This window comes from Manacus candei, unplaced genomic scaffold (assembly GCF_025592945.1).
Source record: "Manacus candei isolate 608988 ecotype Guabito, Panama unplaced genomic scaffold, ASM2559294v1 h1tg000049l, whole genome shotgun sequence".
NCBI lineage: Eukaryota > Metazoa > Chordata > Aves > Passeriformes > Pipridae > Manacus > Manacus candei.
The window spans coordinates 12,247,386-12,267,534 of NW_026138097.1; the positions used below are offsets into that span (position 1 = coordinate 12,247,386).

At 43.5% G+C, this 20,149-nt stretch overlaps 3 protein-coding genes across 8 annotated transcripts in view; 1 reads left to right on the forward strand and 2 right to left on the reverse strand.

The window, feature by feature from the left end:
- ATXN1 (ataxin 1) overlaps positions 1-20,149 on the reverse strand; it is a 476,222-nt gene that overhangs the window by 196,081 nt on the left and 259,992 nt on the right. The gene's annotated exons all lie outside the window — the stretch shown is intronic.
- LOC127476333 (uncharacterized) overlaps positions 1-20,149 on the reverse strand; it is a 414,088-nt gene that overhangs the window by 151,962 nt on the left and 241,977 nt on the right. The window lies entirely within an intron of this gene.
- The window catches only part of GMPR (guanosine monophosphate reductase), a 51,466-nt gene continuing 32,788 nt past the window's right edge, over positions 1,472-20,149 (forward strand). For 4 of the 5 annotated variants that reach the window (XR_007906570.1, XR_007906571.1, XM_051799235.1 and 1 more), the window contains exons 1-6: positions 1,472-1,944; positions 6,199-6,318; positions 6,941-7,024; positions 8,621-8,794; positions 17,433-17,514; positions 19,636-19,742. Coding sequence is in view for 3 of the 5 variants with exons in the window: in XM_051799235.1 (XP_051655195.1) it covers positions 1,858-1,944; positions 6,199-6,318; positions 6,941-7,024; positions 8,621-8,794; positions 17,433-17,514; positions 19,636-19,742 (654 nt within the window). In the remaining 2 variants the exon portion in view is untranslated. The remainder of the gene's footprint in view (positions 1,945-6,198; positions 6,319-6,940; positions 7,025-8,620; positions 8,795-17,432; positions 17,515-19,635; positions 19,743-20,149) is intronic. The other variant, XM_051799233.1, reaches the window with a different exon arrangement.

The window sequence follows — 20,149 nt, forward strand, 5'->3', positions numbered from 1 at the left end:
AACCCACAGTGCAGCGCAGTGGCTTCTTTCTTCTCAGCATCACATGCCTGCCATGAGGGCAAAGAGAAGACATGGTGCCAAGCACAGACAGAAGACATTTGTTTTTTTCCATTCTCAATCCTCTGCTACAGACATGCCACTTTCACAGGACCCATTCTCATCCGTACTCTTAGTATTTAACAGTAAATGGTGGCAGATGCATCTGTCTGTGTGAACAATATATTTTAATAGTTCTGTTATATTGTTAAAGCCAATGGAAAAAACATTAGGTGAATGGCCTCATGCAGATGAGACTAATTATAAAGTGTCCTGTTTCGCCTGAATATTTTCGTGGGAAATACAATGGCGAGGCTCTCCTGGAACATCATCTGGAGTTCCAAAGCCTCAAGGCTTCCTGGAGACAAGATTCAAGGCCTCTCAAACCGGACATTCAAAACTACAAGCACTCAAACGCCCTGCCTCCTGTGTAAAGCTCTGGGCTCATGCTTGGTCATACCGGATTATCTTTTACACAGGAGGTGTAAAAGAGCTCTGTGGGAGACAGGGTGTTGACCAGACGTGTGCAACTTTCAGATAAAGAGAGCACTAACTGATCCTGCAATGTGTCTGAGGAAGGGGAGCCAATCATTATCCTCCCACGCTTCAGTTTCCAGTCATTAACAAGGCTTAGCTCATGTGTCTTCCAAAGAATTCCAAATCTTACAACCTACTAACTTCATAATTAAGTAGACTTTAAGGCTCAAAGCTCCTGTGGAAGTCATCTCGTGTTATCTGGTAACCTGTATTGATCCATGTGCCAGCATTTACAGATGGACTGAGCACGTGCAGTCCTGTTGCTATTAGGGGTTTGTGACTGCATATTGAACCGTGGCTAACCACTGAAAAAGAAGCAAATAAAGTCACAGATCAGGCTCCTGCATGCTGGGGGGGGGAAAAAAGGGCGCAAAAAAGCAAAGCCCCATGTTGCTTCTCTGAGTGCACTAAATAGGAAATTAACGTGGAGAGGCCGCTGCAGGTGGCTGGTGCTGTGACCACTCTTCTATGACCAACCAGCTGCACATTTCTCAACGTTTCTAAGGCCAAAATCACGCTGCGGCTTTTGCTCTGCTCTGCAGTCCGATGGGGAGCCAGCTGGAGAGCCCCAGAAGCTGAGCTCTGCCTCAATTTTACCATGGGCAGGCAGGGGGCCAGGTTAGGGCTCAGAGCAAAGCACCCCGGGAAGTCGGATTCCCACCAGAGACAAGGGAGAGTAAGTGCTGCCTTTTTATATGCCTGGAGGCAGAACATTTTGGGCCTTGCTGCAGCAGCCGTGACAACGCCGAGGAGCGCCGCCAGCCCACGCCCGGGGCAGTGGGAGTGGGGGGCGGCCAAGATGTCCGATCAGCCCCGCACCGGCATCAGCACCGCCGGCCTCCCACACCCGGCACAAGCCGCCCGCTCGGTCACATGGAGGCGCCACTTCCTCTGCCCTTGCTTTGCCCTTAAGGCCGCCGCGGTGCCGCCGGTGCCTCGCCCCGCACGGGGCGGCTGCGGGCGGGCACCGCGTCCCCGTCTGCCCCCCCACCGCACACAGCCCGGCAGAGAGGCGGGGGGGCTGCGGCCGGAGAAGGGGCAGGGGCCGGCCGGCTGCCCGGCTAAAAACAGCCCTCTCCTAATAAAGCGATGGGGCCCGGTGTCCGCGCCCTATAAATACGCTCGGTGCGGGGCCCGCGGGCTTTGGCCGGCGCGGCTCAGCTCGGCGCGGCTCTGCAGGGGCGCGGTGCAGCGGAGCGCAGCCAGCGCAGCGGGGCCGCCACTGCCGCCGCCGCCTCTGCCGCCAGGAGAGTCCCGGCCCCCGCACCCCGCCACCCCAGCGAGATGCCCCGGGTAGACGCGGACATCAAGCTGGACTTTAAAGATGTCCTGCTCAGACCTAAAAGGAGCAGCCTCAAAAGCAGATCAGAGGTGGGGGCATCCAAACCCAGCATGCTTCCCCCCCCCCCCCTTCTCAACGCCTAACTTCCTTAACCCGCCTTCCCTCCCTGCTTTATTTTTTATTTCCCCGGTCTAATGCAGCAGTGCCCTCCCTGATCGAGACGCCCTTTGCGTGGCGCGGGGATGCCGCTGCTCCCAGGAGGACGGGGCTGGGGTTGCGGAGCCCGCGGCGTCTCTCGCCGCGGCCCCGGCGCAGCCGGAGGTGGCGGGCGCTGCAAGCCGCTGTCGCGCCGTCCTCCCCTTCTCCTCAAGTAGAAATATAAGGGGAGCTGTGGGGGATTGTTTGCTCCTATAACAGGTGCCTCTGCGGCGCTGAGCGGGGGGTGACCTCCGGTGTCGGAGGGGGCGGCCGTGAACCGGCGACGCTCCAGGACAAGGGGTGTCCGGTTACCGGCACAGCAGAAGCAAGGGATGCGCCCGGCAGGCAGTATTGCCCTCAGCCTCGGGGACTGAGGACGGTGCTGGTACCGAGTAACCCATGTGCTTGCTCTTATTAAAAAAATAACTGCAGTAAAAACCCGCGAAGACGCTAGGGAGCGCTTCCCAGAGCGCAGGGTGCCACGGGGTGGGATCCTATCATGGAGTGCTCCTATCAAGCGGCATACTAAGGAAAACCCCATCAAACCTGGGGCGGTGGGTGCATTTCACCCTCGCTTGGGCTTAAGCCCCGAGGGATCTGCGCGGGCAGAACCCGAAGGTCCCCCCGCTGCTGAGGCTGCCCGGGGCTCTGTTCCTGCTAGCCCGGGGCCACTGATAGCCAGAACAGTGCTGTAATTATTTCTCAGCAGGGATCAGGAAAGACCCCAGAAAATCAATTCCATGAGGATCGATTGCCTCCACAAAAAAAGATGGCTGTCTCAGGATCGAAGGTGCCTTCTCGTTTACCCCAGATAACCCCAAGGTTAACAAAGGATTTACTTCGACTAAAGAAGGAATTATGTTGTGTTGGGGAATGAAAAGAGGATTAAGGTTTTCTCTAGGGGACGCGGAATTGTGAGAGAGAGAGACTGAGGTAGAAAGGGAAAGGGAATTGGGGAGACTGATTATTAGAGGACTGTGGCCAGGGATTTTGAGGACAACGACTAAGCAAAACTTTTTTGCCGTTATGAGGTGTAAGATCAGAGAGGCTCTTTAAGTAGAAGGGTAATCTCTGGTGAGTAATTTTTAGTTTACAAAGAACGGTATCCCGGCTGAGTAACTGACTCCTTATCGTGTGCAATTACTGCTTATAAGGCCTGTGGGTACCTTCCAGCCATTTGTTTGGGGACCTGTGGGTGTCTCCTTAAAATTCACTGTGCTGGCCTGGCAAACAGGTGGAGCTATGCTCCACCGAGTTTGTGGCACATGGCTCCTTCAAGTGCTGTGTTTTGTATATTTAGCTGTGTGCAGGCTGTGGAAAGAAGGACTGCTGGGAAGGGAAAACGATAGGAGGAACATGAGCTGATATGGCAGGGTTGTAACGGGTGGCTATGATGAACTGTTAAAACATTTCAGATGAGAAAAAGTGTGTGTCATGAGGGGGTCAGTGAAAACTGATGAAGGTTAAGAAATTGGACACCATCACTGAGGCTGTGGCAACAGGGATAAACAGTCTGTGAGAGCCAGATCCGAAATGGACAGCCCCAGTCTGCTTCAAAACAAGAATATAAATAAATAGTTCTGGCAGAGGAACAGAGGCAGCATACAACAGTGCCTGTTGCCCAGCAAGCTGCTGCTTTGAAGCTTATATCAGCAAGTGTCTGCTTCTCTGGTGTGAATGCCTCATTTTGCGCAAGGATAGCTTTTTAAGGAGTAGGATTAAGTCAGCTTCTTAGAGAGGCGATCTTGTAGGTTTGCTGTGTTGGTACTTATTTTTGATTCCTTGCACAGTCTTCATTTTCCATGGTTGCTTTCTCTTTTTGAAAAGGTACCAGAAAATTTGATGCTTGGATTCAAGTGTCAAAATTGGTTAAAACAATGACTGGAGTGGGAGAAGCATTATCTGTCTGTGGGGTCTTGGTACTAATGGAGCCTGCTATTCTTCTCTTTGCTGGGCTTACTTCTGCGAGCTGTCCATTACAAGTTCACTAGACAAGTGTCCTGTAGGAAATCATTAATTTAAATTTGTCAATTCAAATAAGTCCAGGGAGCTTTAACAGAATAGTCAAGATCCTTGTACTTTCGTCTGTCAAAGGTCGTCTAGGTAGAAGTTATGAAATACATTTAATTATTTTCTTTCTAAAGAAACTTCTACTGTTGTTGAGCAATCACAGAGTCAGAAGTTATTTTATTGTAACGTATAGAACAGTAAGCTATGGATTAGCTGTTACCACTGAGGAAGGAGACAAAAAGACCATCAGAAGTGCTATTAGTTGTACTAAAGAAAACCTGTTAGACTTGTTAGCTTTTGTGGAAAAACCTAACCATACTAGGATCATTCAGTATGGAGAAGAAGCAGTTGTGGAGGATATACCAGAAGTCCATGAAGTGAGGAATGGAATGGAAAAGGTGAAACTGAGCAGTGGTTGTATATTGTCTCTCATAAAACAAAAAGAAGCACTAAATGTAATCATCAAGCAAAGGTCATAGTTTTTATACAACATATAACTCATCATTGGTATTTATTGCTATGAGGTATTGGAGAGGCTAAAGGTGTAAAAGACTAAAAAAATTACAAGGCATGTTCTTGCCTCATCTTGTGAGTGTCTATTTTGCTGTCTTTTTTGCTGTCTTTTTTTTAAACATACTCTTATTTCTTTCCTTAAACAAGTATACTTTTAAAACATACTCTCTTTAAACATACTCCTCTCTAAAGTTACTTTGAAAAAGATGTTTTTCCTTTGCAAAACTGTAATGCAGTGCTTCTGGTACTGGTATCTGTGTGGAACTGGTTGTGAGATACTCTTTTTCCCCCCCTCCTTGGTTCTAGTTAATAAATTGCATTGAAAAGGAGTAAGATAAATTAAAATTTTGTACTTATTTCATACCTACCTTCTTTGTACTATTTTCTAATGTTAGCTATAGCTGAAATTCCCATACGAGTGTTATGTCATCCATGATGGCTGGAGAATTCGACCTCTCTGATAGTAAATGGGAAGAAGAGAGAATCTCCATTAAGATATATCTTAGCTTGTTCACCAAAGTGACCCTTCCCTTATGAGCTTATATAAAACGAGAACCTGATTTACAGTGTATCACTGAGGCACCATGTTCTCTGTCTTAAACGAATCAGTAGTAGATCCTGGACTATATTAATCAGAATGTAGCCTGCAATAAGACAATGCTCAAAATGTGTTGTAAATAAATAATCAGAATCCTATAATTTTTATATTGCTTTCTTTCTGGTGATGGATTTCAGTTTGGTTCAGGTCTCCGAATGTTCCTGGGTTAAAGCTGCAGTGAGGAGTATTGAAAACTGTGAAAGAGCCTTTATTTTCACTGTTACTAAAGTAAAATCTTAGAGTTGTGCATTTCTTTTCTTTTCCGTTTTTTTCCTTCCCCCCTCCTTTACATATTTTTCCCCCTTTTGCAAGATGTGAGGTAGACCAGTGGGAACTGATCTAATCTGATAATACCTCTTGCAAATGTAAGGAACAAAATACCTGATGTTATCATGACAATTTGGAGATGCTGAAGAAGAAATAACTTTGAAGGTGAAAGTGGATGTAGTTGTAAAACATTAACTCAGAAACTAGCAGCGTCGTGATTTAGTAAGACAAGGTATGATTGTTCATATTGTGTGACCAGAGTGCTGGTAACCCTGACCAAAAGTAGGAGCGTGCTTTATTGTCATTTACATTCAAGACTGGGACAAAGTCCTCCGTGAGAGAGGGAGTTGTAGTTCTGACTTGTGTGGAGTTAGAACTTCAACTTGGGTTTCTCAGGCAGCCAAACAAACAGCTGATTTTACTTCTGGATACAACAATCCACAGTCCTCATTGTCCTTTCTTTCCTTTCCAAACACTTCTGCCTTGTTTCTTTTTTTATTATTATTTTTATTTTGATTCTCTTTTTCATAAGAAAGAACTCTGTTTAACAGAGAAAACATTTTATATTTTCCTTCATGTTTGGAAGGCAGAATTTGTAAGAAAATAAATTAAATGATGTAATAGTGGAATGAAAGGAACAAGAGATGTGAGGAAAATGAAAAAGCTGTGTCTAAACTTGCTGTATCTGAAATTTGTGACAAAATTCCCGTTAGATTGCAATCAGTTTCTTAAAAGAATGTGTGTCTGTTCATTGCAGGTTGACCTCACGCGCACCTTCACCTTCCGCAACTCCAAGCAGACGTACACAGGAATTCCCATTATAGTGGCAAACATGGACACTGTGGGGACATTTGAAATGGCCGTGGTTATGGCAAAAGTAAGTCTTGACTCTCATTTCTGCAACAGTTGGGAAGCATCTGGGTGACAGTGAGCAGCCTTTTTTAATTTTTAGCTAAGTTTGTTGGAAAACAGGGGGGCATGAGTTTAAAATTCAGAATGGGAAAAGGCAGCTGTGCTTTTACAGCAACACAGTTACCACAAAAGGGCTTCTGCTATAAGATAGTTTCAGTGGAGATGCTTCCATGCTGGGAAACTTCCATCTTGGATGTAGCTCAGCTTCAGGTGGATCTTCTAGAGCTTAGTATCTGAGGTCTGTTTGTGCTCCCTATCAGGAAAAAAAAATAGCTGACAGGTTTTGAAAGTGTAGTTTATTGGATAAAGCTGTAGCAGTTTCTAAGTTAATTAGCCTCTAGCACATTCAAAATACTGATGATAGCTTCATGAAACACATCGTAAACCTGATTCTGAAAGGTTGGTCAAGTATGCCAAGTTACCTTTGAGAAGGTGTTTGGAGTTGCATGATCTGTTATTCACTCTTACTGTTTCTTTCAAGCAGGATGAGCCTGTACTTAAAGGGGGAATTTCTAATGCCTTATTTTGCAGCTGAGGGAAGGATGACTTACTTGGACATTAATATCAGTTTTCTTGTTTTTTGCTAGCATGCAATGTTCACTGCAATTCACAAGCATTATTCTCTGGAAGAATGGAAACTGTTTGCTGCCAATCACCCAGAATGCCTTGAGGTACATTTTTGTACTGTAAATTATTATGGTTTATTGCTTTGTTCTGAACTCACATACACTGGAGTCTCTTGGGAATACTGTTGTCAAGTGAGGTTTTGGGGAATGAAGATATTTGCTGTTCTTAAATTCATGAAGGGAAGTGGCTTGTCCTGATTTAAAAAGAATAGCTATGTGAGTCCATTATGAAAGTGCTTATATTAAGATGTGAAAAAGCAAAGTTTATGTATGCCTGGAATGGAAACAGAGAAATATCCTGAACAAAGAGGAAGAAAATACTTGGGAGTAAGTCTAACTGCTGTGCTTCTGTTGCTGTTTGGAGTGTGGTACTGCACAAATGTGAACAAGTTTGAGTAACCCAGCCACAAGCTGGCCCTGCAAACCCTTGTGCTGGGCAGAGTCTTTGCTATCAGGCGTGCAAGTGAACCTGGAGCCTGTGGACTGGAGGGGCCCATGTGCTGCGGCCAAGCTGGGATGAGCATTGAAAGTTGTCAGAACATATGTGTCTTCCACTTACCTCCTTGTACCAGAGTTCACTCTGTGCTACTACTGGCTGTGTTACCCCACTTGTTCACAGGGTCCTAACCTAAGCTATTAGAACAGGTAAATTTATTTACTGTATTTAAACATATGACTTCTTCATATCCAGATTTCTTCTGTGTTCTTCTGTACCAGAAGAGGCAGTATAAGAGTATGCCTGGCTGTCTCTCCTCCTCGCAGTTCAGTGCAGTTTTGAATCCTTTTCTGTACTGAAAAGAATATCACACAACTGTATTCTGTCTTTACCTGTGGCACATTTTAGAATTATATTATAGAGGCTATTGATTACAGGATTGTCTGAAAGCGAGCCTAGCACTTAGCTGAGTCTGGATTACTTACATACCACTATAGGGTAGAAAGTGGTCCCACGAATGTCATGTGTCTGAATGCTGTCTAACTTAACTTATTTGTGGTTCATAATGACTGGAGTAGGATCTCCTAGTGATTAAAGATTGACTTGCTCTGTGACCTTGGATTTCTGCTGAGGCTTTGTGGGCCAACAGCTGTGGAAACTATTCTTCTTTTGGAAAGGACTCATAGGAAGACAAAGGAAGAAGCAATCTGCTTGTTTTCAGTGGTAGCTGACCCTGCTTGAGAAAGGGGATTGGACTGCACAGTCTCCAGAAGTCCCTTCCAAACAAAACTATGCTGTGATTCTGTAGATGAAAGGAATGCTTGGTGAACTTGAAGACACAGATTTTACTCTCTTGACAGTGCCCCAAATTTTGCCACTCTGATTTTCTGTAAATATACCAAGTTAGGGCTTCTTCCTTGTTTGTTTAATATGAGCATGGCTGAACCTTCGTTCACCTCAGCTGATTAAATAACAATCAACTTGTTAATGAAAAGCTGATAAAATGCTAATTTCCCTTTATTGTATATACTTTAAACAAAACAGAAATAACACATTGATATTCCCAGAAAGGTATTTATTTCATATTATATGTTGTGAGTTTCACTAGTTTCTATGACTATGCAGAAAAAGGCATATGAATTGTGTCTGTTTATCCCAGTTTTTGCAACCTACTACTCCATTTTGTTCTCCCTGTCTTTTTCTAGCATGTAGCAGCAAGCTCAGGTAGTGGAAAAGCTGATTTGGACAAGTTAAAAAGTATTCTAGAGGCCATTCCACTTATCAGATACATCTGCCTGGATGTGGCAAATGGCTATTCAGAGCACTTTGTGGAGTTTGTGAAGTGTGTCCGTGCCCTGTTCCCACATCACACCATTATGGTAAGTGTGTAGAAGGGGTGGAAGGGGTGTGTGTGTTTGTGAATTCTGTCCAGGAACAGGACCCAGAGTTTGATTGATAGGCATCAGAAGCTAGAAAAGGAAGGGAAGGAAGGAAGGATGTTTCATAATGAGTTGGCATTGTCCATCTTCCATTGCTGATAATTTCTGTGGGAATTATCGGTGCGTGCTCAGTCTGATGTTGGCATCGCAGGCTGTGTGGATCCAATTTTCTCCCTGCTCGTGTCCTCCTTCCCACACCAGATGAGACCTCTAATCACAAAGTGTGTAGGTTTATTTTGGTGATTCCAAGCAGAGATTTGCTGTGGGAATATGCCAATGTTTCTGGCCAATTGAGGTCAATGGTTGTTTTTGTCTGTTATATCACTATGAAGACAGCTGAATGTAGACTGATCCTTGCCCATGATAAGAATCGTAGGGGTGTTGTGCAGTTGTGAATGGGATTGTCAGAGTGTAAAATGGTCAGTGCTGGCGCTTTTCATGTGCTTTTTGTAACATTATATCCCATCTCAGTGCTAATGCCATGCTTCCTTCAGCCCTTTTGCACTAGGAGTAGAGTGTTTGCATTGACATGGAACTCCTTGCAGCAGAGTGCTACTGCTTCTTTCCCAGGGCCCTTAAAGAAATGTGCCTGAATTTGGTTCCTTGAGAATAGCAGAAATTCTCAAACAAGCAGCAGATTCGTAATGAGGCTACCAGCCTTTCTTCAAGCCAGCACGGCAAAAAAATCCTGTGTTTAGGCAACATTTTCTCACTTTTCCATGCCAGACACAAAGCTGCATGTAAAGTAAATTGAAGTAAAAATTGTTATAAATGCACATTCTGCCTGGGGTTAATAGGGAATGACATGCTCCAGCAGCTCAGGGGAGACCACGTTCTTTCTCCCATATTGAAGGAAGGCAGTGTTCTTGCCACTGAATGATGGTGGCATTGGAAAATGGAAGTAGGCTAGAATACCTGTTGGATTCTGGGTTATCATACGCTAATGAATAGGCATCCTTCAAAGTTACCAAGAGACACATTTTGGTATGCACTCATAGCTTTGGACGTCCATTTCCCATGTCTTCGGAGAGAGATTTTGGAACTACGAAGTGATAGATGTGGGCTTTTTGAGCTTCCTGCTTCATGTTCACTGCAGTGAGGCAAGAGGCTGTTTCCTTGCTTTGGATCTGAAGTATTTTCCTCTGTGACATGATTACTCCAGAGTCTTTGACTTGAAGAGTTGTGGGAGGGAGCTTAAACCACATAGTTAAAAAAAAAGATCTTCGCTATGAGCCGTGGAAAGAAAACTGTGTGTCATGCCCTCCTCCACCTCCCCATGGACTGCTGACTCTGCCGACTGAGGACGGAACTCCACCAAGATGAATTGCCCAGAAGACACAGGAGGTCAATGTCAAAGTCAGGTATCGAGCCCAGATTTTAGATCAGAGTTCTTAAGCCAGTCTCATCCACCCCCCATGTCTGTTCAACTGCCTTCCTAATGTCTCTGCTTCTGTGACTAAGGTTATTGATACTTCGGGTCTCATTGTCCTGAGAGCACCACCTGCTTGAACACATACACAGCCCTGACCTGTTCAGTTGCTTTGTCTGATTGTAGTTCCTTTCTCTGAACATGGTTTAATATGGCTTATGTTTTTCATCTGCATAGCAATAATTTCCATTCCTAAAAGCATACTAACCAACTTGAGGTGTTCAAAAATCTTCAATTTTCCAAAGCCACCAGAGTCTGTGCAGTCCCTGAAAGCCTGTGATTCAACTAAGGATGGACATCTCTACCCTGCCTTCAAATGACTTGACTTTAAAAACTGTTCCTGGCTGAAATACAGGAGCTGGTCTAGGCTCCTTTTTATGATACTCTGGAAGACATGTCCTGCTGCTACCTGTTCTGACTGATGTCTCTGTGCTATGCCTGCAGTATGTTCTCTGCTGTTGTGGCTTTCAAACAAAAGGATTAGCAGTTAAATAGGAGGTATAAAAATAAAGAAGCTTTCTCATAGCTGAAAGTGATCTCCAAGACCTTGTAGGCTGTCTTGTTTGCTTTCCTCAGCATGACCATTCATTCCACAGTCAGCTGCAATGCAATACATAACAGTAACTCAATCCTGGGTCTCACGGAATGTGTGTTCCCAGGGGCCATGTAATGGGTTCAGCTCTGAGGTTGAAAGGTGATGTGCAAAGCAGCTGTGGTTAATGTGGCCAATACTCCAGTGCAGATGGAGGATGTCTCTTGTGTAACAACCTTTCAAATGCATGTTTTTGTCTTTTTAAACACTGGTTTTGCTAATCACATTGCCTTATTTTCTTCTGCCTGGCTCTGACACAAAATTTTTTCATTCCTGCATTTTGTACTAATTTACAAAGAAGATCAGTTTCTCCATGGAACAGAAAGGGAAGGGAAGACAGATGGGCACAAAGGTACAACATGACTTGCCTTAAGTCACTCATTAGATTGAGAATGGGGGAAGAAGCAGGTCTTCTGACTGTCTCCCAAATGCTGGACTGCCTCCAAGAATCAGGAGTAATGGTCCATTGGGGAGTTTTGCTGTTGCACATTGTCATGTGCATCAATTGTGCCCACTTGCTGAAGTCTAAAGAAAAATTTCATTCGACATTCATGATGGAGAATCAGAGCCAGAGCCTTTATATTACAGGAAACAGAGTCCTTATTTAGTAGTGTAATTGTAGATGTTAGGGTTATTCCATCTCACTGAAATTCGGTTTAGAAAGCTAAGAGTTTTTTGCCAGCAAGGTTTGCCAAGTTTTTTTCCAGAAGTTTTCTTTTTGTAGTGTTTTCTGTTCTTTATACAGAAGAAAGCCCGAGGGGAGCAGGGAGTGTGGCAGGAAGAAGAAGGCTGGGGCAGGAGCACACTTGCAGATACAGTAGCACCAACAAGATATGGGCCAGAGAAGGATGAAAGCAGAACGGCAAAAGCAGCAGCAGAGGGAAACAGCAGGAGCCAGAAACTGTTGCTCCCCCTTGGAGTCAGTAGAAGAACTTCTCAGGGCCTTAGTGGAGACAGAATTCAGTCAGAGAAAGCCATGCAGGCTGCTCCCAGTTTATCTCCAGAACATGCAGCAGAGTAAATCCAGTCACGGCATGTCCATCAGGGCTGGAGTCTCAGAACAGGGGCCAGGTGGGATCCCAGGGTAGGAGACAATGATGCTGCTGAGCCTGTCTTGGGTCCGTTACAATACTGCGTGCAAACACCCACCAAGTGTGGCTCAGCCTCACAAAGGGCATCATCCCTCCATCTGATGGTAAAGCACCCCTTGCTTTGGTGGGTGGTAAGTGTCCTTTGGCCGTCTTCCTGATAGCATGGAGGCACAGACTGTGCTTTCCTCTAGGATACAAGAAGAAAGTTTGAGAACTGTTGTCACAGACACTTCTCCCCAGCTTGATCCATTGCCATTTGCCAGCAGCTTTCAATCAGTGCAGCAGTGTTCCTGTCTTAGTCAGTATGAGTCGATATTTATAGCAGGCTTTTATGAGGCACAGTATCAAATGCCTGACTGAAATTCAGAAGCTCTGCCCTACTATGTTCACTGATTTTGTATCCCTGTCAGAGAAGCCGTAGTCTTTATAATCCTGTTAGGTGAAATCCTGATCTCATTAAAGTCAGTAGGGAAACTCCTTATGACTTTTCTGAGGCCAGGATTTCCCTCAGGACTGACCCACAGTTCAGTCATCCTGGATAGTGCTGGAATGATCTAGGGTGGCACTCACATGAAACCTCACACTGAGTGATGGTATATCTGAATGTCACCCTGATTGTATAGGAACAGGCCCGCAGCCAGGGTAATTTCTTGTAGCCCCTAACAAGTGACCCCACTTGAAGGCATGGCGCTTTACCTGACTTTTGGTTGTTACTGGTTCTTTTACTGACAGGGTAGCAAAGTTAGATTAGCAGTGAGGTAATTACTGGGTTATATCTCTTTCAAGAAAGCCAGTTCTGCAGCAGATTAGAAATGCATTGGTACATGGACTCATCATTAAGATGAGCATGGTTTTCAGTATACACAAAATATATATACAGTGGTTGCACCAATTGCTATGTTCCCTGACTGCTTGTGCAAATATACTACAAAATGCATTGTCTGTAGTGACTTCTTTGTACAAGTTCCAATTGCTTTACTTGCTTTATATTCTTAATTTTAAGAGGGTTTCATCTCTGTAGTCTAGTCTTTTTATATTGACCTTTTCAGATCTTTTTTCAGTTCAAGTATTCTGGCCTTACCTTGAAGATGTAAAGGGCCAAAAGGCCTTTTGCCTTTATTCGCTGTCATACTACCATGAGTGGTAAACCGAGCATTGGTTTCAGTGAAAGCAGAGTTCAGCTGGATGTGAGAAAACAGCTTTCACTGTTCTTCAGCTGTGATACCAGGGCCTCTTCACAGATAGCCGTGCCTCTGTCATAGCGGTCTTTTTGCGCTCTTTGAGGTCTGCAAAAGGTACTAAAAGAAGCAAACCTGTAACTGGCAGGTTGAAGTCTGCTATGTAGAGCTCCATGTCTTCCTTGAAAATTTGTTAAGGATCTGCAGATTCAGAAAGACAGAAATCACTAATGTGTGTACATGCATTCCAGGAAAAAATGTATGCTGGGGACATAAGTGCTTTTCCGTGCTAGGATGAGCATTTTGAATCAACATATGCAGTTCCAACATTCTCTAGCAGTAACTTAACAGTAAACGTCTGGTTAGCATTTCTAAAGAGACAGTTTGACAGCCCTCTACGCTCTGCTAATAAGAAGACACTGCTGTTTAAGTTAAATACATATTTGATCCCAAATCTCATGGAATACGTACTCATTCCTGTTTATGCATCACTTTTCCACGTACTCCAGTATTTCACCGAGTTTTAATGTGCTGTTTGTGGTACAGCACAGGGAGTCATCTGCCTTCCAGATGTAAACTGCTTCCTTAATGCTGTAGGCAGCATGCTCTCTGTCACCCCACCTTGGAGGGTACAGCACTTAGTATAACAAATTACCACTGAGCAGAAAGGAAGCAGCACTTAGCTAGAGACACTGTACCTATTTTATATTTTTTATTTCCTGGCTCTTCTATTTTATTTTATTTTTAATCAATACCATGCTGGTTTGAGCAAAGTTAAGTGTTCCTGTGTCATAGACCACAAATTGCTGCCTTACGGTATCATTGTTTTTTTAAGTGCTTCAGGTGGTAGCTTGTCAGCTGTTTCAGGCTAATAAAAGGGGGAAGTAAAATTCAGTAAAAATAAATAAGTGGTGAAATAGGAGCCAAAAATCAGTAAGTGGAGAATAAGCCTCACCCAGCATTTCCTGGGTAGCTCCTGTTGACTTCAGCAGGAGTTTTGTTTCAATAAAACTAAGAAAATACTAAGTAAGGATTTTAGGATTTGCCTCCTACTCTGCCCAAATCACTGCTTCTACAAACACTTGCTAAGTCCAGTAGTAACATCTCTAGGTCCTAAATTCAGATCTCCACAAATGAATAGTCCATTTTGGTACAAGTGCAAAACAGGAGATGTGAGCAACCGTACTCCTGTTTCAGGGAGATTTATTTTGTGCAGTTTTTCTAGTTAGGAACGTGCTGTAGACATGAGACAAGCCACAGAGCTGAAATTGAAACCAAACTTGTTTTACGCATGTCTGATGGGATGATGGGCCTCATGGGATTCATCCCAGAGTACTGAAGGAGCTAGGAGATATTTGAGCAGGACCCCTCTCAATCACCTACCAAAGGTCTTGGGAGTCTGGGGAGATTTCTGCTGACCAAAAGCTAGCCAACATTCTTCCAGTTTACAAGAAGGGTATGAGGCAGGACCCAGGAAGCCAAACACTGAGAGGTGTGGGGCATTGCCCATCTCCCTAGGAAGCCTATTCCACTCTTTCGGTTAAGAACTGATTCATCATGTCAAGTCTGAACCTCCCCTGAGGAACACATCTATCCTGTCATTGGATCCCTGAGAGAAGTCAGCATCTCCCTCTGCACTTCCCCTCCTCAGGAAGCTGTAGTGAGCAATGAGGTCACCCCTTAGGCACCTTCTCTGCAAGCTAGACAAACCCAGTGTCCTCATCCACTCCTCACAGGATGTACCTTCCAGCCCTGTCACCTTGTCGCCAGTTTTGTTACCCTCCTCTGGCACATTTAAAGCCTTTCACATCCTTCTTAAATTGTGGGGTGCAATTTACAGGATTGCATTCCCATACAGTGTTCCCTCAGAGTATGGGAATGCAATTAGTACAGCTAGAGTGAGTCATTTCAGGATGTGCTATGTCAGCATTCATTTGCTTTATGCAGCCCTTTGCAGAGAGAGGAGAGCATGGTCTGAAAATGTACTGGCTAACGGTATGTTTTCAAGCATAACTCAAAGCATAGGTTTTAGCTCATAAATCCTCTTTGAGTAGGATTCAAATGTCATTTGAAATCTTTGCTCCTTGAAGACTGTCTTTTTCCTGAAAGTCTTTTGGACGGAGGACACTCCTGGCAAGGGAATTAATCTCTAGCTTCACTCTGACTGCTGATCCATCAGATCCACATTTGGACACATGAAAGGGCCTGTGTTGTCTCACTGTGCTTGCATCAAAATGTTTCTTTAACTGAATAGACATAGACTGGTAGCTTTCTGCACTTATTACACCAGTTTTGCAAGCTAATTAGTAAGTATGTGCTAAAAGGTTCTTTCAAGGACAAAAAGTTCCTTCGTATCTGAATAATGTCATCAGTAATTTCATTGCATTGACATTCTCAGGTGTTTTCAGATGGATGTATAAAAAGCAAAATCCTCAGTCCCTACAGGCGTGTAGGTAGGGACTCTGAAAAAGAGACAGTTGCCTTTTAGTATTGGCTACCTGGCCAGCCAGCTCCTTACTGACAGCACGATTAGTAGCCTTCCTCTTTACTAAATACTTGCAGAATTAATTTAAAATCCCAGTGACCTACATTCACACTGCTGGAGAGTAAGACAGCCCCACAGGCAGCAGTGCCATGAACTACATTGCACTGACCCATCAGTGTTTCAGCTTTTGAAGCTTTTTCAATGTCTGGGCCGATTTGGCATTTTCATCAAGGAAACATCCCAAGTGGAAGCTCAGTTAATGCCAGTTGTGGTTATTTCCTTTCCTAGGAGGAAACACCCATTTCTAAAGTGACCAGGTTGACACCATTAGCTTCATGTTCATCCAGCTTATCCAGCCAGTGAAGGGGTAGATCTGCTGGTTGTGACTGTGTGGAGCTGGACTCCAGCAGTCTTCTGATGGGTGAAAGCCTCATTAACACATCTCTCAGGCTTGACCATTCATGCTTTGATGTCAGCAAATGTATGAAAGAATGACATTCACAGTCAGGTCTTTTGAATTTAGACCATTGTTCAAGAAATGTAGGTTTCTTTGTTGTGACATCCCACTTGTCCACTTCATATTCTGGATTTCACAGCATCCATGGACTAGGAAGATCTATATCTCATGGTATATTACTACATAACAGGTAACACAATGTCAGTGCCATGAGTTTCTGCTACAGTTTGGAAACACTGGAGTAGATCAATGTTCTGGAAGCATGAATAGATCACAAGGTGACTATGACCCACCAGTGTGACATGGGCAAATGTGTTCCGTGTGTGTCAGGCAAGATACTTCCATAGAAAAGGCAAGCATTGTGCAAAGCTCTGGTGAGATCTCAGCTGTACCCCTGTGGACAATTCTCATTCCTCAGGTCAGTCTGGTATGAAGGCAAACAAAGACTAAGCAGTTGATTAGGTACAGGGAGAGCCTAAAGAAGAAGATCAGTAGAAGAAGCAAGACAAAGGCTGAGAGGGCTGCCATCTCTTTCAACAAATGTATCAAGGATGCAGGCCAAAGGAGGAAAAGAGCTATTGAAGTGCAAGGAAAAATATGGTAAAGAACACAAACCAATTCAGAACTTCTTTCAAAGAAGAAGATGTCAGCCTAGACAGGATGCTTTCTGTATCTCTGCAAAGTTCATGCACAGAGAGCCAAACCCCTTTTATCACTTCTGGCATCACCACAACCAAATGAATATATGTGGTAAAAATGGTGTTATTTACCTAGTCTACATATGCATACCAATTTTGGCACTAATGTACAAAATTACAGGAATAGTATCTTACTTGCTCTTCCAGTACACAAAATACTCAATCCTAAAGGAAAAAGAGATTTTCCAGGATTTTAAACAAGATCTGAACATCTTCCCACAAAGTGAGGTAGGCAAACGGCATAGAGGGCTACAGGCTGTTTAGGAGAGATAAGCAGGGCAAGAGAGGTGGACTGGTTGCACTGTATATAAGGGAGAAGTATAGCCTGTATGGTTAGGGATGATGTGGCTGAGAGCCTCTGTGTGAGGACTAGAGGGATGGATGACAAAGTGGATGTCCTAATGGGATCCTAAGAATCAGGGTTTACTGGAGCAATCATTAAATTTGTTTGACTTGAGAATTTACCTGTATGATTGCTTTAATCTCTGTGGTGTGTGCAATGAGCGGTATGGTGAACTATATTCTTCCTTACTCTGTGCAGTTAAACTTGTAAAAGCTCTGAATAAAACTTTACATTATTGTCATTAATCTTCACTGCAGCAGTCCTGAAAAATCTCCTATACCTGTGATCTTGTTCCTTCTGTCTAGGCAGGCAATGTAGTGACAGGAGAGATGGTAGAAGAACTTATTCTTTCCGGAGCAGATATTATTAAAGTGGGTATTGGACCAGGTAAGTCAAATATGGGTGATTTTTGGTAACGATTGGAGGAGTTTTCTGGATGGAACCAATGTATAATACTGTTTTCTTGCTTGTTAGAATGCCTAGATCCACTCAGGTCAATAAAACACTAGTGCCCTTGCACAGAATATATTTAAGAAATACATGGATAGGGTGCTAGTGTTTTGTACTGCAAAGTGTTACATACTGCACCTTCAGTCAGTGAAGATGCTTATTATTGGAAGCACTGAGCTGTGTGAGCTCCTGACGTTATCACTGATAACACGTGTTGTGTTTAGGAACACTTTTCTAGCCTGTTGAAAAGAGGCTCTCATCCCAGCTAAAGCTCAAAGGATACTGTGTTCAGGTATCCACTTCTGTCAAGGAAAGATGGGTTTCTAAATAGTTTTATGATTTGTGTTCTGTGTAGCTGACGTTGCCCATCTTGTCAGTGTCTTCAAAGATGAAATGGCATTAATTGTAAAGTATGGATAACATTGCCTCTACTTGTTATTATTGCCTGGGAGCTAAAATTTACATTAATGCACTTATATGCTATCTATCACTCTAACATTCTCGTGGATAAATAAGGGGACCCTAAACTTCTTATAGTGTTTTGCCTATCTTCTCTTCCCTAATATTGTTTTCTGGCATACACTGCCATATTCTTTCCTTTGTTTTTTTTCCCTTTCCCATGCCTTTCTTCATGTGTTTCTTCATAGTCTGCAGCTGGAGTCACCATATGTGGGCTAGATTTTAAAGTGGCTAACAGAAATGCCACTGACAGTATAGCCAGTGCAGTGCAGACAGATTGTTTACTCTGCAATGCCAAATAGTTCTGGTCCATGAATGGATAACTTGAGCAGAGAAAATCATGTAATAAAGGTTGCAGTTTTGCCTGGGAAGACAGCAAACAATAAGTACTGCAAAACACATGATGAATAAACAATGGAGATGTCATGGTGTAATTGTCACAGGCAAATTTAGATTTAAAAGAAGCATAATTATAGTTTGTAGACTCAAACAAGGCAATATGAGTAGATGCCGTATAATCCTCCCTGGAGATCTTCCTGAACAGGTCTCTACAAGTTGACTACCCAAACCCACAAGTAACAAATGTTCCTCCCTCAGGTCTCGAGGCTCTTTTCCAGATAATGGTCCATCCTGTTGAAAATGGCAGTGATTTGTCATAAAGCATTACATACACTATAAAGTACATGCCCTGTGGAGACTATAGTGAAACTAATTTTCTTCCTACTTTGCAGGAATTCTTCTCGCTGTTTTCACTTTGTCAGTTCTTTGCAGGATCTTTGGGAACTTTACTGGTGGCTTGAGTATACGTGGATATCAGCTGGGTGAAGGGATCCAGATTTACTGCATTTGGTTTAGAATCTGATTTTAAATTCTTGTTACTCTAAATTATAGGACCTAGGCTAGCAAAAAGCAGTCCTCATTTTGACTTTTAATTTGAGGAGAAAAATAGAGAAGGTATTCCAAAAGATCTGTAGCCATGTTACTGCTTTCTGATGACTACTTATCTCACTTTATAAATGGTATATGCTGAGAGTTTTTTATATTCCCAAATACTGCTATCAACCAAATATTTCTGCTTTAAGTATTAGCCAAAAGAGGAGTTTCTCTCCCTTGAGGAAAATCATCATCAAAAAAAAAAGAGAAGTACAGATTTTCCTTGAGAATTATTTTTACAAACATGTAGAAAAGAGATAGAAATATTTGTTGGAAGAAATACTCAAGTATTAAATGTTGCTGCCGAGTCTCATGGGTTGTGACTCTGGTCCTTTTGCCCCCTTCCCTACGGGCTCCTCTGTCAGATTTACTTTCTTGTGATGCAGTAATTCCCTCACTGAGAAGCATTACCAATGAGACCTAAACTGGGACTTGCCCTGCAGAAGAAAGGGGGATATTGGTCTCCTCAATCACAGCTCCCATGAAGTGGTATTGATAGCATTTCAAAATTCCAAGTTCCTCCGTGTGTTCCTTTTATCTGTGAGAAACCAGCATTGGCAATAGTGACTTCTTGAGAGAAAAACAATACCGGTAGAAACACATTTTTTCTGTATTTCTTCTGTCATCCTAATGGGCTGTGTTTATTCCTCTCATTCTCTTGTCTAGGTTCTGTATGTACCACTCGGATTAAGACAGGGGTGGGCTATCCACAGCTAAGTGCTGTTATTGAGTGTGCAGACTCAGCACATGGCTTGAAAGGACATATCATCTCTGTAAGTAACTATCATCTACTCTCAGATTCCCACAGTGCAAATCGTTGTGGAATAGGAGAATCAGACAGTCTAGTACCTTGCATGTTAAAAGGCTATCCTTCTGTCCAGTTGATCCCTGCAGTAGCTCCTAGGATAGTCAGTGGCAATCTAGATGTAAAGAAACTGACTCCCTTTAATGCTAAAAAGACATGGTCACCTCACTCCTGTTTGTGCCTTTGGAAATCTGCTTCTTGCTCTCTGAACAGAGTAAACTGTTATTGGAACAAAGTAGGACGCTTGATAGTGTTTTCACATTGAAGCAAACAGTAATTCCTATGAAAGATTTCTGAAAAAAGGAGTGGAATGTAAACATGGCTTTCCCCAGAGAGTGGGACTGAGGGGCAGGCAGGCAATAGAGGGAATTACAA